The following is a 16317-nucleotide window of genomic DNA, read 5'->3' on the forward strand; positions in this document are numbered from 1 at the left end:
ACCTGGTCAGTTTATATCATGGAAAGAGCAGGTGTTCTTAATGTTTTGTATACTCAGTGTACATATCATGTAGGCCTACTGGTCAGCCCCTATCCAAGCATCTTTCAATTATTCTTCATCATTTGGTTTTCCCCTCATCAAATTTGCATGGTGTCCCTTCTCTTACGCTTTCACTCAGTACAGAGGGGGCTTGTGTGTGTTTGCTGGTGCCCACCAGAGACCGTGGACCAAAGACAGACAGGCTGAATGAGTATGATGAATACAAGATGAGATGAGGGTCTTCCTATCTCTTCCATCTCTTCCCTCTCCCATGGGGACCTAGAACTCCCAGTTTCAAATTGCCACAGTTTCCCAGCTCTACGTGTGTGTGTGTGTGTGTGTGTGTGTGTGTGTGTGTGTGTGTGTGTGTGTGTGTGTGTGTGTGTGTGTGTGTGTGTGTGTGTGTGTGTGTGTGTGTGTGTGTGTGTGTGTGTGTGTGTGTGTGTGTGCATGCATGTGAAAGTGCGTGGGTGTATGTGTGTGTATAAATTCATGTAGAGTGAATTCCCCTTTCCTCAACCTGATCTCATTCTTTCACTTCGGAATTTGCCGTAATTGGATGAACTTCGATTTTTGACCAATTAATCACACATGGTTAAAACAGAAACAACTCAAAGGGTTAAGTTTAGCTATTAATTCTGAGTGGTTAAGGTTAGGTTTGGGTAAGGCTTAAAACAAAATAATTAAAAACAATGCACTGTTTCCACTAAGTATCATCAAGTACTCTCCCTCCTTGATAGAGAAGTGTGAACTGACATGGTCAGTGGTCTAAGCAGCGTGCTCTGGCTCTGAGCCTCTTGAGTTCCAGTGCTGTGCCATCGTTTTGTTCGTTTGTTTTTGGTAAGCGCCGACGAATGCATATATCGACATCCTCTGGACCTTTTGAAACGTACGGAATCAACGTCTCTTTCCTCCGCTACAGTGTCACACACCCCCTTATCCCTTCATTCCTGTGACAGGAGGCGAGCTGGTACAGCCAATGTGTGCCTCCCAAAGTAGTGCACTATATAGGGAATAGACTGCCATTTGGGACACAACCGGTGAGACAGGAGCTGCCTTTACTCTGTAGCCCCGTGGTCATGCATGACACCCCGTGTCACCCATCACCTCTAAGAGCTGTCAGTGCTGTGACTTCTCCACCGAGCCATCAACTCCATCACACACACACACACACACACACACACACACACACACACACACACACACACACACACACACACACACACACACACACAGGCATCGATGCACACACACACGCACGCACAAACACGTCACCCCTTCTGCTCCGACGTAGGGGTTACGATCTCTGAATGCTATAGCTCTCAGATGGACAGTCAGTCTAGGAGGTAACCATCTCACCCTACATCTCTTCCCCTGCCAAGTATTCTTCCAAAACATAGCCCTTGTTTTTTTCTACTTCTAAGAGGTCAGGCCAGGCCTATCTATAGAGTACGGTCAGTCTGCCATCCACTGAAGCAATTCAGCATAAGTGAGGTTCCCAGTACATGGATTTGACTGTAATCATTGACGCTTTCTATCTCTTAACCTTTGGTCTGTTGCATGTGGCCCTCCTCTCTGTGAGGCAATCCTGGGTAATTTGCTTTTCGCATGGATGCGCCAGTAACGTGGCTCTCAGTGAACCTAAATCACCACTCTACTCTTCTCTAGCGGTTCTTGCCTGCTTCTAGCCTGCTCCTGACTCTATCCTTTCACCAGGCATTTACTGCTACAGCCCACAGAGAGAGAGACAAAGAGAGAGGGGGTCGTGAGGAGATAGAGAGATGAGTGTGGAGAGGGAGATAGAAGAAGAGAGGAGTGAGAAGAAAAAGAAATAGAGGATAATAAACTGAGGAGAGATGGAATAAGGAGGACAACACATACAGTGAGACCTGAACTCCCTATAGACTACAGTCAAGCTGGATGCAGGAGCCCATTGGGGCCTGTTGTACCCTGTCTTACCTATTGATTAATGGCTAATGCTGCTGTTAGCCTAATGCTGTTAGCACAGGGAGGAAGGAAGGTACTCATCAGGCCCTCGTTAGCACCATTAGCAAGATGAAGCGATGAAGCACCCTCCACCTCTCCTCTCTTCCCACCTCTCTTCTCCATCTCTCCTCTCAGAAAAAAACTAACAGCCACTTAAGGAGAGACCATTGGAGAGGTGAGAGCGAGTGAGGCAGAGAGAGAGAGAGACCAACCATCGTAGAGGTGTAGAGATGAGAAGGAGGAGGAGGAGGAAGAAGAAGAAGAGGAGGGGGAAATAGTGGTGGAAAGTAATACACCGTAAAGGGAATAGGTTGTCATTGGGATGCAACCCTATCAGTTAAAGGCCCTGAACTTCAGATCACACTGCAACTTCAGCTACTATGACGTCAGAGGACATGTTTCTCTCTATGTCAGTGAATGTGTCCTTCATCCATAACTAACACTCATGTTATACAATACAATATACGATTTATTTTATAAGTCTCTGGATAGTGATTTGTTTATGTCTCAAATAGTATATTTATTGCCATTTTATATTGGAGGTTGCATCCATGAATGCTAATGGCATGGAAAGCAAGTTGTGATGCATTTATTAATTTACGTTTGATTCAGGTTCATCTTATACACTGTAAAACCAAGTGTTTACGATCTGAACACATAACTAAACACTTTTCTTTAACACTTTTTAAACACGTCAAGGCATTTAGAATGTCAATGAAAATGTGTCACAGTGTTTAGATTGTAAACACCAGAACATGTTTATTCACTTTGACACTTTTTAAACACATGAACATGTATATTCAGCACAAGGCATTTCGGTTTTAAACACTATACACTGGTGGTGTTGTTTTAACACTGTAGGGTGTAAAGGCATATCTGCATATTCCCAGCATGCCTTTCAAGTGAATGTGAGAGGTACCCACCCATGACTGTGTTGGTTAGTGACAGAGACATGATTGTTGCATTCAGTAAATTGTATTACTGCAGCCAAATCCAAGTGACTGCGTAAGTGAATGGGTTTCAGTTAAAAGTAAACCCTTTATGACCACATATACAATGTGTAAGGCCTTTAGTTAGTTATTGTGGTCTTAAAATCATGCCTCATGGGCAACATCAGACCTGCAACTCAGAATGATGTGATTAGTAATTCCTATTGGAATCTAGCCAGAGGGAGGATATCCAACAATTGAAATATTTATCATCCACAAACTGCACTCAAAATGATTGCAATAGTGAAGGACTTAACAAACATAACTACCTAAACCATCTCAGTAACAGATGCAATAAATCCAACCCCTTACAGATTTGATTAGTTTAGAATGTTTTTGTTATTTATCTTTGTATAGCATACATAAGATCAATTAATCAATCAATGAGGAAACATAGATATTAAAACAACATATTCAAAAAAATCTGATAATGAGGCCCCTGCCATGTCTTTTTCACTCTGAGAGAGTTAACGAAAATTAACTCATCACAGTCGAGTGAAACAAATGTCCTGTTCAATTGTGCTGAAATGTAGGTAAGGTGATAGACATTCCTTACACTGATCTGAATAAAAGGCATGGAAAGTAACATCAATTTTGAATGACTAAATGCACTCTAAACAGGACGATCGGAAAGTAAACACTAGCGTTTCAAATCTGAATATAAATCTGATATAGGTGCTCTCCTGGTTGGAAACTGACTTGACAAAGCTGACTATCATGTTTAATCTTGCATTCTAAACGCCTGTGTTTAAAATGAAGACTTATTGCCAAATCTAAATGCCTAATGTTTAAGTTTTAAACACTGACGTTTAGGTTATAAACGTGTCACATGTTTAATGGTTTTACAGTGTATTCGGTTAGTTGGACGTATAGCAATTCTAGATAACTGTAGTCTCATCTGGCACTCTGATAAAACACTGAGCTAGATGGCTGCTGGCTGCGTCTAAGATGGCAACCTATTCACTAGATAGTGCACTACTTTTGACCAGAGCATTTTGGGCCCTGATTAGGGTTGCAAAGCTACCGGTAATTTACCAAAGTTACTGGAATCTTCGGTAATTTTGTAATTAACAGTTAATATGTAGCAATCTATGGTAACTTTGGTAATTCATACTTCAATAACTTTTAATAATAATATAATAGGATGACACTGCAGCTGTCTTACGGGCTTCTGTGTATTTTTTTTACGTCGATCTTAACTTTTTTGTACATAATGTCTCCTCCATCATTTCCTATGACCGAAAACAGCTTCTGGACATCAGAACAGTCATCACTAACCTCGATTTGGATGAACATTTAAACTTCAATGAGTCAGCCGCTCTGGACACTCTGCTTACTCCAGACCAGGCCCTAATCCGTGAGCTTCGGAAGAGGAAGCGGCATTGAAAGAGAGTGGCGGCAAAAGGGGGTAGGCGAGTCAGGAGGTAGGCGAGGCAGCATCCTGGTGAGACTACGTCGGCGAGCAAATAGACTGCCATTGCCCTCTGTTCTGTTGGCGAACGTGCAGTCACTGGAGAACAAACTGGATGAGCTCCGTTTGAGACTATCCTATCAATGGGACCTGAAAAACTGAAATATCCTATGTTTCTCAGAGTCGTGGCTGAACGAGACATGGATAATATACATCTCGTTGGTTTTTCTATTCATCGTCAAGACCGGACGGCAGACTTGGGTAAGACGAAGGGAGCAGGGGTGTGTCTCTTTGTTAACAACAGCAGGTGTGCGATCTCTAATGTTAAGGAAGTCTAATGTTTTTGCTTGCCTGATTTAGAATAACTCATGATAAGCTGTAGACCATACTATTTACCAAGAGAGTTTTCATATATATTTTTCGTAGTCATCTATTTACCAACACAAACCGATGCTGGCACAAAGACCACACTCAACAAGTTGTATAGGGCCATAAACTATGCATATATGATGAACAGAGAGTAGCAGTAGGGTAAAGAGGGGTTGGCGGGTGGTGGGTGGCGAGACACAATGCAGATAGCCCGGTTAGCCAATGTGCGGGAGCACTGATTGGTAGGGCCAATTGAGGTAGTATGTACATATGTACATGAATGTATAGTTTAAGTGACTATGCATATATGATAAACAGAGATTAGCAGCAGCGTAAAAGAGGCGTTGGGGGGTGCGGGGGTACACAATACAAATAGTCAGGGTAGCCATTTGATTACCTGTTCAGGAGTCTTCCAAATATTTTTAGTTTCCTGAAGGGGAAGAGGTGCTGTCGATTGTGTCATTTGTGGATCTGTTGGGGTGGTATGTGAATTGGAGTGGGTACAGGGTGTCTGGGATGATGGTATTGATGTGAGCCATGACCAGCCTTTCAGAGCATTTCATGGGTATAGATGTACACTACCGTTCAAAAGTTTGTGGTCACTTAGAAATGTCTATGTTTTCGAAAGAAAAGCACATTTGTTGTCCATTAAAATAACATCACATTGATCAGAAACACAGTGTAGACATTGTTAACGTTGTAAATGACTATTGTAACTGGAAACGGCAGATTCTTTTATGGAATATCTACATTGGTGTTCAGAGGCCCATTATCAGCAACCATCACTCCTGTGTTCCAATGGCACGTTCTGTTAGCTAATCCAAGTTAATCATTTTAAAAGGCTAACTGATCATTAGAAAACCCTTTTGCAATTATGTTAGCACAGCCATATCTCAGACTTGCCAATAAAAATAAAAGTTTAAGATGGGCAAAATAATACAGACACTGGACAGAGAAACTCTGCATAGAGTTCAGCGTTCAACACCATAGTACCCTCAAAGCACATCACTAAGCTAAGGATCCTGGGACTAAACATCTCCCTCTGCAACTGGATCCTGGACTTCCTGACGGGCCGCACCCAGGTGGTGAGGGTAGGTAGCAACACATCTGCCACGCTGATCCTCAACACTGGAGCCTCCCAGAGGTGCGTGCTCAGTCCCCTCCTATACTCCCTGTTCACCCACGACTGCATGGCCATAAACGACTCCAACACCATCATTAAGTTTGCAGACGACACAACAGTGGTAGGCCTGATCACCGACAACAATGAGACAGCCTATAGGGAGGAGGTCAGAGACCTGGCCGGGTGGTGCCAGAATAACAACCTATCCCTCAACGTAACCAAGACTAAGGAGATGATTGTGGACTACAGGAAAAGGAGGACCGAGCACGCCCCCATTCTCATCGACGGGGCTGTAGTGGAGCAGGTTGAGAGCTTCAAGTTCCTTGGTGTCCACATCAACAACAAACTAGAATGGTCCAAACACACCAAGACAGTCGTGAAGAGGGCATGACAAAGCCTATTCCCCCTCAGGAGGCTGAAAAGATTTGGCAAGGCCCCTCAGATCCTCAAAAAGTTCTACTGTTGCACTATAGAGAGCATCTTGACTGGCTGCATCACCGCTTGTGCAGCAACTGCAAGGCACCTGACCGCAAGGCGCTACAGAGGGTGGTGAGTATGGCCTAGTACAACACTGGGGCCAAGCTCCCTGCCATCCAGAACCTCTATAACAGGCGGTGTCAGAGAAAGGCCCAAAAAATTGTCAAAGCCTCCAGCCGCTCAAGCCATAGACTGTTCTCTATGCTACCGCATGGCAAGCGATTCTCTCTGCTACCGCATGGCAAGCGATTCTCTCTGCTACCGCATGGCAAGCGAGGTCTGGAACCAACCTGAAAAAGCTACCCCCAAGCCATATGACTGTAAAACAAGAATGGTAATCAAAATAACCCAGACTACCTGCATTGACCCTTTTTTGCTCTAGCTCTCTTGCACTGACTCTATGCATACACACTGGGCTGTATCCACACACTTATACTGACACCCCAACACACACAGACACACCCCAACACACATATACACTTTTTTGCATTAACTCTCCTGCACTGACTCTGTGCACACACACTCTACTCACACACTCACACATACTTACACCCCAACACACACATACTGTACACACGCACTACATTATGCCCACACACACACAACATGAGCACACATGCATACAGACACCACACATACACTCACATAAACTCACACACTCACACACACACATTTCCACACTCAACACATACACTGCTGCAACTGTCTATGAATATCCTGTTGCCTAGTCACTTTACCACTACCTTCAGTGCCTTCAGAAAGTATTCATACCTCTGGACTTATTCCCATTTTGTTGTGTTACATCCTGACCTCAAATAGGATTAAATCATTTTTTTTCACCCATCTACACACAATACCCCATAATGACAGAGTGAAACATCTTTTTTGACATTTTTTCGGAAGTGTATTAAAAATACTCTAAAATACTCTATGCATACACATTGCCAAATTTTTTGCAGTTTTACTTTAGTGCCTTATTGTAAACAGAATGCATGTTTTTGAATTGTTTTATTCTGTACAGGCTTCCTTCTTTTCACTCTGTCATTTTGGTTAGTATTGTGGAGTAACTACAGTGTTGTCGATCCATCCTCAGTGTTCTCCTATCACAGCCATTAAACTCTGTAACTGTTATAATGTCACCATTGGCCTCATTGTAAAATCCTTGAGTGGTTTCCTTCCACTCCGGCAACTGAGTTAGGAAGGACGCATGCATCTTTGTATTGACTGGATGTATTGATACACCATCCAAAGTGTAATTAATAACTTCACCATGCTCAAAGAGATATTCAATGTTTTTTTACCCATATATCAATATGTCCCCACCTTTGCGATGCATTGGAAAACCTCCCTGGTCTTTGTGGTTGAATCTGTGAAATTCCCTGCTCGACTTTACAGATAATTGTGTGTGGGCTACACAAATGAGGTAGCAATTCAAAGTCATGTCAAACACTATTATTGCACACAGAGTGATTCCATGGAACTTATTATGTGACTTGTTACTCCTGAACTAATTTAGGCTTGCCATAACAAAGGGGTTAAATAGTTATTGACTGAAGACATTTCAGCTTTCCATTTTTTATTAATTTGTAAAACAACAAAAAACAAAACATGAATCCACTTTGACATTATGGGTATTGTGTGTCGGCCAGTGACACAACATCGCAAATTAATCAATTTTAAATTCCGGCTGTAACACAACAATGTGTAAAAAGTCAAGGGGTGTGAATACTTTCTGAAGCCACTGTATATGTACATAGCTACCTCAATTACCTCGTACCCCTGCACATCGAGTCAGTACTGGTACTCCCTGTATATAGCCATGTTATTTTTACTCGTTATTGTTATTCATTATTTACTGTGTATTTATTCCTCATGTCACTATTTCTATATTATTATTTATTTTTATCTTTAACTTTGCATTGTTGGAAAAAGACCTGTGAGTAAGCATTTCACTCTTAGTCTATACCTTGTGTGTACGAGCATGTGAAAAATATATTTTTTTCTAATAATTAAGAGGGTGGTTATATTTTTCCTATTTCACACATTTACAAGTTTGTATTATACTCATGGAAATGTGTTATTTTGCATATCCCAACTCCCCTGAGACACCCTCGGAGTGTGGGGTCACGGCCAGGGTGGGTTACATCCATGAGTTTCTAGTAGATAGCCTAATTAATGAAGAAAGCATCTAATTATTTTCAATTAACTCTGAAACTCTTCCAACTATTTACTTTTTTCACAACTGCCACCAGTATGGCATCATACTGGTGGCAGTATGGCATCAAAACATTTACCGATACAGAGTCAATGTGCGGGAACACCGGTTAGTTGAGGTAATATGTACACGTAGGAAGAGTTATTAAAGTGACAACAGAGAGTAGTGGTGGTGTAAAGAGGGGATGGGGGCGCTGCAAATAGCCCATCAGGAAGTCCCGGATCCAGTTGCAGAGGGAGGTGTTTAGTTCCATGGTCCTTAGTTTATTGATGAGCTTTGAGGGCACTATGGTGTTGAACGCTGAGCTGTAGTCAATGAATAGCATTTTCACATAGGTGTTCCTTTTGTTCAGATGGGAAAGGGCAGTGTGGAGTGCAATAGAGATTGCATCATCTGTGGATCTGTTGAGGCGGTATGCAAATTGGACTGGGTCTAGGGTTTTTGGGATGATGGTGTTGATGTGAGCCTTGGCCAGCCTTTCAAAGCACTTCATGGCTACAGACGTGAGTGCTATGGGTCGGTAGTCATTTAGGCAGGTTACAATGGCACAGGGACTATGGTGGTTTGCTTAAAACATGTTAGTATTACAGACTTGGACAGGGAGAGGTTGAACATGTCAGCGAAGACACTTGCCAGTTGGTCAGTGCATGCTCGCAGAACACGTCCTGGTAATCTGTCTGGCCCTGCGGCCTTGTGAATGTTGACCTGTTTAAAGGTCTTACTCACGTTGGCTGCGGACAGCTTGATCCCACAGTCTTCTGGAACAGCTGGTGCTCTCATGCAAGTTTCAGTGTTATTTTCCTCGAAGCGAGCATAGAAGTAGTTTAGCTTGTCTGGTAGGCTTGTGTCACTGGGCAGCTCTCGTCTGTGCTTCCCTTTGTAGTCTGTAATGGTTTGCAAGCCCTGCCAAATCTGACAAGCGTCAGAGCCGGTGTAGTACGATTCGATCTTAGTCCTGTATTGACGCTTTGCCTGTTTGATGGTTCGTCGGAAGGCATTGCGGGATTTCTTATAAGCTTCCGGGTTAGAGTCCCGCTCCTTGAAAGCAACAGCTCTAGCCTTTAACTCAGTGCGGATGGTGCCTGTAATCCATGGCTTCTGGTTGGTGTATGTACGTACGGTCACTGTGGGGACGACGTCATCTATGCACTTATTGATGAAGCCAATGACTGATGTGGTGTACTCCTCAATGCCATCGGATGAATCCCGGAACACATGCCAGTCTGTGCTAGCAAGACAATTCTGTAGCTTAGCATCTGCTTCTTCTGACCACTTTTTTAATGATCTAGTCACTGCTGCTTCCTGCTTTGATTATTGCTTGTAAGCAGGAAGCAGTAGGATAGAATTATGGTCAGATTTGCCAAATGGAGGGCAAGGGAGAGCTTTGTATGCGTCTGTGTGTGGAGTATATGTGGTCCAGAGTTTTTTTCCTCTGGTTGCACATTTATCATCCTAATAGAAATTTGGTAAAATGGATTTAAGTTTCCCTGCATTAAAGTCCTCGGCTACTAGGAGCACCACCTCTGGGTGAGCGGTTTCTTGTTTTCTTATGTAAACAATTACAAAGAATACAGATGAAAACTCTCTCGGTAGGTAGTGTGGTCTACAGCTTATCATGACATACTCTACCTCAGGTGAGCAATAGCTGGAGACTTTCTTAGATATCATGCACCAGTTGTTTACAAAATAAATAGACCGCCGCCCCTTGTCTTACCAGACGCCGCTGTTCTATCCTGACGGTACATTGTATAACCAGCCAGCTGTATGTTGATATTGTTGTCGTTCAGCCACGACTCCATGAAGCATAAGATGTTACAGTTTTTAATGTCCCGTTGGCAGTTTAATCTTCTGCGTAACTCGCCGATTTTATTCTCCAAAGATTGCAAATTTGCTAGCAAAATGGAGGGAAGTGGGGGTTTATCGTCTACAAATTCTCAGAAGGCAGCACGACCTTCGGCCCCTCTCTCTCCGCCACCTCTTCACGCAGATCACGGGGATCGGGGCCTGTTCCAGTGGAAGCAATATATCCTTTGCATCGGACTTGTCAAAGTCATGAAAGGAAAAAAAGGATTCCGCTAGTCATCGCAGTCCTGATGTCTAGAAGTTATTTTCGGTCATAAGAGACGGTAGCGGAAACTTTATGTACAAAATAAGTACAAAAAGAAGTTACAAACAACGCAAAAAAAACACAATCGGCTGGGGTCACGTGAAACGTCTGCCTTCTTCTCCGGCGCCATCTTATTTGACATGTTAGGAGGCCACAAAGAGAGACAGAGATCTAAAGTACTGCACTATACAGTGAATAGGGTGCCATTTCAGATGTAGGAGAGGAACAGGAGAGGAACAGGAGAGGAACATGATAGAAACAGGAGAGGAACAGTATAGGAACAGTATAGGAACAGTATTGGAACAAGAGAGAAACAGGAGAGGAACAGGAGAGGGACAGGAGGAGAACAGGAGGGGAACAGGAGAGGAACAGGAGATATGCCTGTAGAATGATTAAGGCAGACTTGAAGGTGATCTTTCTCTTGTAAACAACTTAGAAACAAGGTTCTTTTAGTAACTCATCTCACATCATCAGACTGGGAGATGCATTCATCAGGGATGCGAACACATGCTGATATGAGCCACATACATTTCATTAGTTAGACAACATTCTTCCTCTCATATCCCTTTCCAAGGTAATGAATTTGATTAAAGCCAATCAAAATATCAGTTATGAAACTATTATGAAATGTATCCTTGGAAATATGCGGCCGTCTGGAATTTTCAATGTTAAAGTAATTGTGTGTTTTGTGTTATCCTTGGTCTTTGTATAACTTTTCAGCCCCTCTCCTCTCCTCTCTTCCTCATTTGTTCATTATTTTTGTCCTCAACTGGCTAGAACGGGATTGCTCCCCTCAACTCTAAATATTTCATTTATTTTAATCTATTATTAAATGTTCTAAATGATCCATGGTCATCCACTCAGCAACCTGCTAAATGATTTAATGCTCAGAGGCAAATATAGGAAATGCAAAAATATTTGTATATCAGATATCTTCTTGGTCATGTATACCTGACATGTTTCACTCATGACTGGGAGGTCTTGGGAAGGTCTTTATTGTAAATAAAGATCATGTGTTTTCAAGAACTTACCTTGTTAAATAAAGGCAGTAAATAGGTATCACAATGCCTAGCCCACTAGCAACATGTGTGGCTCACTATGTTACATTCATTAAAGTCTCATGTTACCTTTGTTTTCCTGTGTGTGTTAGGATTTGCTGTGTATCTGGTAATACATCACAGATATTAGCAGTGATGTAATTGGCTGTGTTCCTGTAGAAATGCTATGTGATTGGTTGTGTCCCTGTAGGTTTCCTGAACATCCAGTCGTGGCCAGAGAACATGACAGACCTGAGTGTCTTCTCCAATCTGGCAACCATAGGAGGGAGAGCACTGTACAGGTAAAACCTACATGACATTACTACAGTACATTATTACAGTACATTACTATGCTACATTATTATAGTACATTACAGCACTACATTACTACACTACATTATTACTCTACATTACTACACACCACATTACTACAGGTAGGAAGTCATTCCATCAATTTGGTGCCTTTTGAGAACTGTAACTTGGTCCCTAAAAAACGTTTGATTTCACCTTATTTTAACATTCTGTCATGTTCAACTTCATAAAAACATGTTTTCCCATCTCAAGATGTTAAATAAAAATGACTATAGTAAGTGCTTATTAAGTGCCAAATAAAGTAACTCTGTTGACCGTAACAGGGTTGATGATTTCATCTTAAATCAGCTATACATTTCCATGAGACAGGGGGAATGGAAGCTTGTTGTGTGTAACAGGAAGAGGCAATTGAATGCAAGCATAAAACATGTAATTGTTCAAACATTTCTAACCTGTTAATCTACGGGTAAAAGGATTGACTTGTTATGCTCGACCTGCTCAGTTTTCCACACCGGAAAATGACCAAAAAGAGTAGAATCAGCTCACCTGCTTTTACACTAGGATTTCACTATTAGATGTTCAATGTTTCTTTTGAAAAAAAAAAAAACATTTTAAAAGGAATAGTTTCACCATATTAAAACAAGAGTTCAGTTCACATAACAGGGTTGACCTTAAATGAGGGACAGACGTAAATGAATCCCTAATCACATTAAATAAATCATCTTCATAGCAACAAAATAACTAGGGCTTTTCAATGATAGTGAAAACTTAGAGAAATGTTGGGTTTAAGTGGGTTCAAATCTTCCTAGAAGTCACTGCACGGAGGGACATGTCAAAATGCTGAATTTTGGCACTTTAGCAGGTCTTTATTTTTTATTCCGATTTATTGAATTCTCCATATGGTCTGTAGTAAAGGGCACTTAATTTAATATAACAGGCTTTTAAAACTCAATAGTGTTGAACAATTTCTACTTACAATATCAAAGGGACGCAAAAGGCGCTAATTTTATAGAATGACCCTAGGTGTGGAACCACATAATAAAATAGAGCACTGTTTATATTGTATATTTATGCCTGGAACTCAGTTGAGAGATGTGAATAATGAAGAGCAGCAGTCCAAGCATGGAGCCCTGGGGCACACCACTGACATCTACTCTACATTACATCACTACTGTACCATATTTTGTGGTGTGTTAACAATGTAGCACTATTCCTCAGGAGCTAGTGATTCACCATTATTAGATTGTGTACAAGCAGTCTGTCATCTACGAATCGTTATAATGTCATTGTTCCTTTGTGACCTCATGAGAATACCATAGATATCCAACTCTGCTAATTTGATAGATGGAATGTTGTCGCAATTGGTCATTTACCATGCCAAAGCTTCCCCAGTTGAATCAGTGCTGGTCAATGCACAGACACACACATAAACACACACACACACATAAACACACATGCATGAATTTGGCAGAAGTCTGGTTCATCCTTGGGAGGAATTTCCAAATGCCTGAAGGTACCACGTTCATCTGTACAAACAATAGTACGCAAGTATAAACACCATGGGACCACGCAGCCGTCATACCGCTCAGGAAGGAGACGCGTTCTGTCTCCTAGAGATGTACGTACTTTGGTGCGAAAAGTGCAAATCAATCCCAGAACAACAGCAAAGGACCTTGTGAAGATGCTGGAGGAAACAGGTACAAAAGTATCTATATCCACAGTAAAACGAGTCCTGTATCGACATAACCTGAAAGGCCGCTCAGCAAGGAAGAAGCCGCTGCTCCAAAACCGCCATAAAAAAGCCAGAGTACGGTTTGCACATGGGGACAAAGATCGTACTTTTTGGAGAAATGTCCTCTGGTCTGATGAAACAAAAATAGAACTGTTTGGCCATAACGACCATCGTTATGTTTGGAGGAAAAAGGGGGAGTCTTGCAAGCCGAAGAACACCATCCCAACCGTGAAGCACAGGGGTGGCAGCATCATGTTGTGGGGGTGCTTTGCTGCAGGAGGGACTGGTGCACTTCACAAAATAGATGGCATCATGAGGTAGGCAAATTATGTGGATATATTGAAGCAACATCTCAAGTCATCAGTCAGGAAGTTATTAAAGCTTGGTCGCAAATGGGTCTTCCAAATGGACAATGACCCCAAGCATAATTCCAAAGTTATGGCAAAATGGGTTAAGGACAACAAAGTCAAGGTATTGGAGTGGCCATCACAAAGCCCTGACCTCAATCCTATAGAAAATGTGTTGGCAGAACTGAAAAAGCATGTGCGATCAGGGCCTACAAACCTGACTCAGTTACACCAGCTCTGTCAGGAGGAATGGACCGAAATTCACCCAACTTATTGTGGGAAGCTTGTGGAAGGTTACCTGAAACATTTGACCTAAGTTAAACAATTTAAAGGCAATGCTACCAAATACTAATTGAGTGTATGTAAACTTCTGAGCCTTCTGAACTTACCAATTTCTAAGTCGCTCTGGATAAGAGCGTCTGCTAAATGACGTAAATGTAAATGTAAATGAACTGAATGTGATGAAATAAATAAATGCTGAAATAAATAACTATCTCTACTATTATTCTGACATTTCACATTCATAAAATAAAGTGGTGATCCTAACTGACCTAAGACAGGGAATTTTTAGGATTAAATGTCAGGAACTGTGAAAAACTGAGTTTAAATGTATTTAGCTAAGGTGTATGTAAACTTCCGACTTCAACTGTAATAGAGAGACACGTGATTGTATACAAATGTAAGCAAGCTTTAAAATTAGTATGTTTTAGTCAAACGTTATATCTGTTTGGGCTTCTTGCAGTCAATTTGCAGTCTACATATTATTTGTAATTATAAACTGGGTGGTTCGAGCCCTGAATGCTGATTGGCTGACAGCCGTGGTATATCAGTCCGTATACCACGGTATGACAAAACATTTATTTCCACTGCTCTAATTACGTAGGTAACCAGTTTATAATACTGTAGCAATAAGGCACCTTGGGGGATTGTGGTATATGGCCAATATACCACGGCTAAGGGCTGTATCCAGGCATTTCTCGTTGCGTCGTGCATAAGAACAGTCCTTAGCCGTGGTATATTGGCCATGTACCATACCCCCTCAGGCCTTATTGCTTAATTATGTTCCGGCCCCCCACCATCCGCTCAAGAAAAAAATCGGCCCCCGGCTGAATCAAGTTGATGATCCCTGCACTACACTATCATCACACCAAGAGCAGCAGTCTAGTTGAGAGCCTGCAGATCCATCACAGCAGTCTTAGACTCACTGTGGGTTGAGAGCCATTAGGGTAGATGATGATTTGCTTTAGCTACATTAACAGTTCCTCCTGCTTTTCAAGATAATACTGCAATTACCGTCATTATATGCTAATAGAGCTTCGATTAGACATATCAGCACATGTTTGCAAGCAGAGAGAGGAGGGTGTGGATGACATGTTGACAAGTTCAAGTAAACACACATATATACACACACACACACACACACACACACACACACACACACACACACACACACACACACACACACACACACACACACACACACACACACACACACACCCCTCCACACACAGAGTTATTAAAAAGCTGTCTTCTCCCAGTCTCTAGGCTCCCTTGTGTCCTAGCATTGTCAGTGTAGCTCAGTTCGTAGTGTATAGGGTCATCCACTGAGAGCAGCACGGCCGTTGTACAAATGACTGCCTGCCAGCCAACGCATACCTGGAAGACATTCTATCTGATGGCCCTGACATTACACAGCCCTGTCTGTCCATACACAGCCAGAGGGAGGGAGGGCGGGAGAGAGCGGGGAGAGATGGAGGGAATGGGAGAGAAGGGGAAGAGAGAAAAAGAGAGCGAGAGAGAGAGAGAGAGAAGGAGGAGGAGTTGAAGAGCAGAGCCAGACTCGACTTGTGTTCCTCAGTGGCCTATCACTAAGTGGAGAGCTGTGTTCTTGTTAGCCAGAGTGCCTCTGTGCACTCCATACTACCTTTCTCCATGGATCTATCTGGCACAAAACTGCTTTCAGAGAGAGAGAGAGACAAACAGACAGACAGATAGACAGAAACAGACAGACAGACAGAGAGAGAGCGAGAGAGAGAGCGCGAGAGCGAGGAGCATGCTGTACACATCACAGGGATGAAAGACACTGAAAAAGATCACTGTTTTGCATTAAGTGATCTTAATACATCTAAGAGCTTTGCAACAAGCTCTCACAGTCTCATTGCAAACATCACAT

At 42.3% G+C, this 16317-nt stretch overlaps 1 protein-coding gene across 2 annotated transcripts in view; it reads left to right on the plus strand.

Annotated features, from left to right (window-relative positions):
• Nucleotides 1–16317, plus strand: part of LOC106586446 (receptor tyrosine-protein kinase erbB-4) — a 478367-nt gene that overhangs the window by 358263 nt on the left and 103787 nt on the right. For both annotated transcript variants that reach the window (XM_014173739.2, XM_014173740.2), the window contains exon 11: nt 11965–12055. In XM_014173739.2, coding sequence (XP_014029214.2) covers nt 11965–12055 — 91 coding nt within the window. The remainder of the gene's footprint in view (nt 1–11964; nt 12056–16317) is intronic.

Source organism: Salmo salar, chromosome ssa25, assembly GCF_905237065.1.
Source record: "Salmo salar chromosome ssa25, Ssal_v3.1, whole genome shotgun sequence".
NCBI lineage: Eukaryota > Metazoa > Chordata > Actinopteri > Salmoniformes > Salmonidae > Salmo > Salmo salar.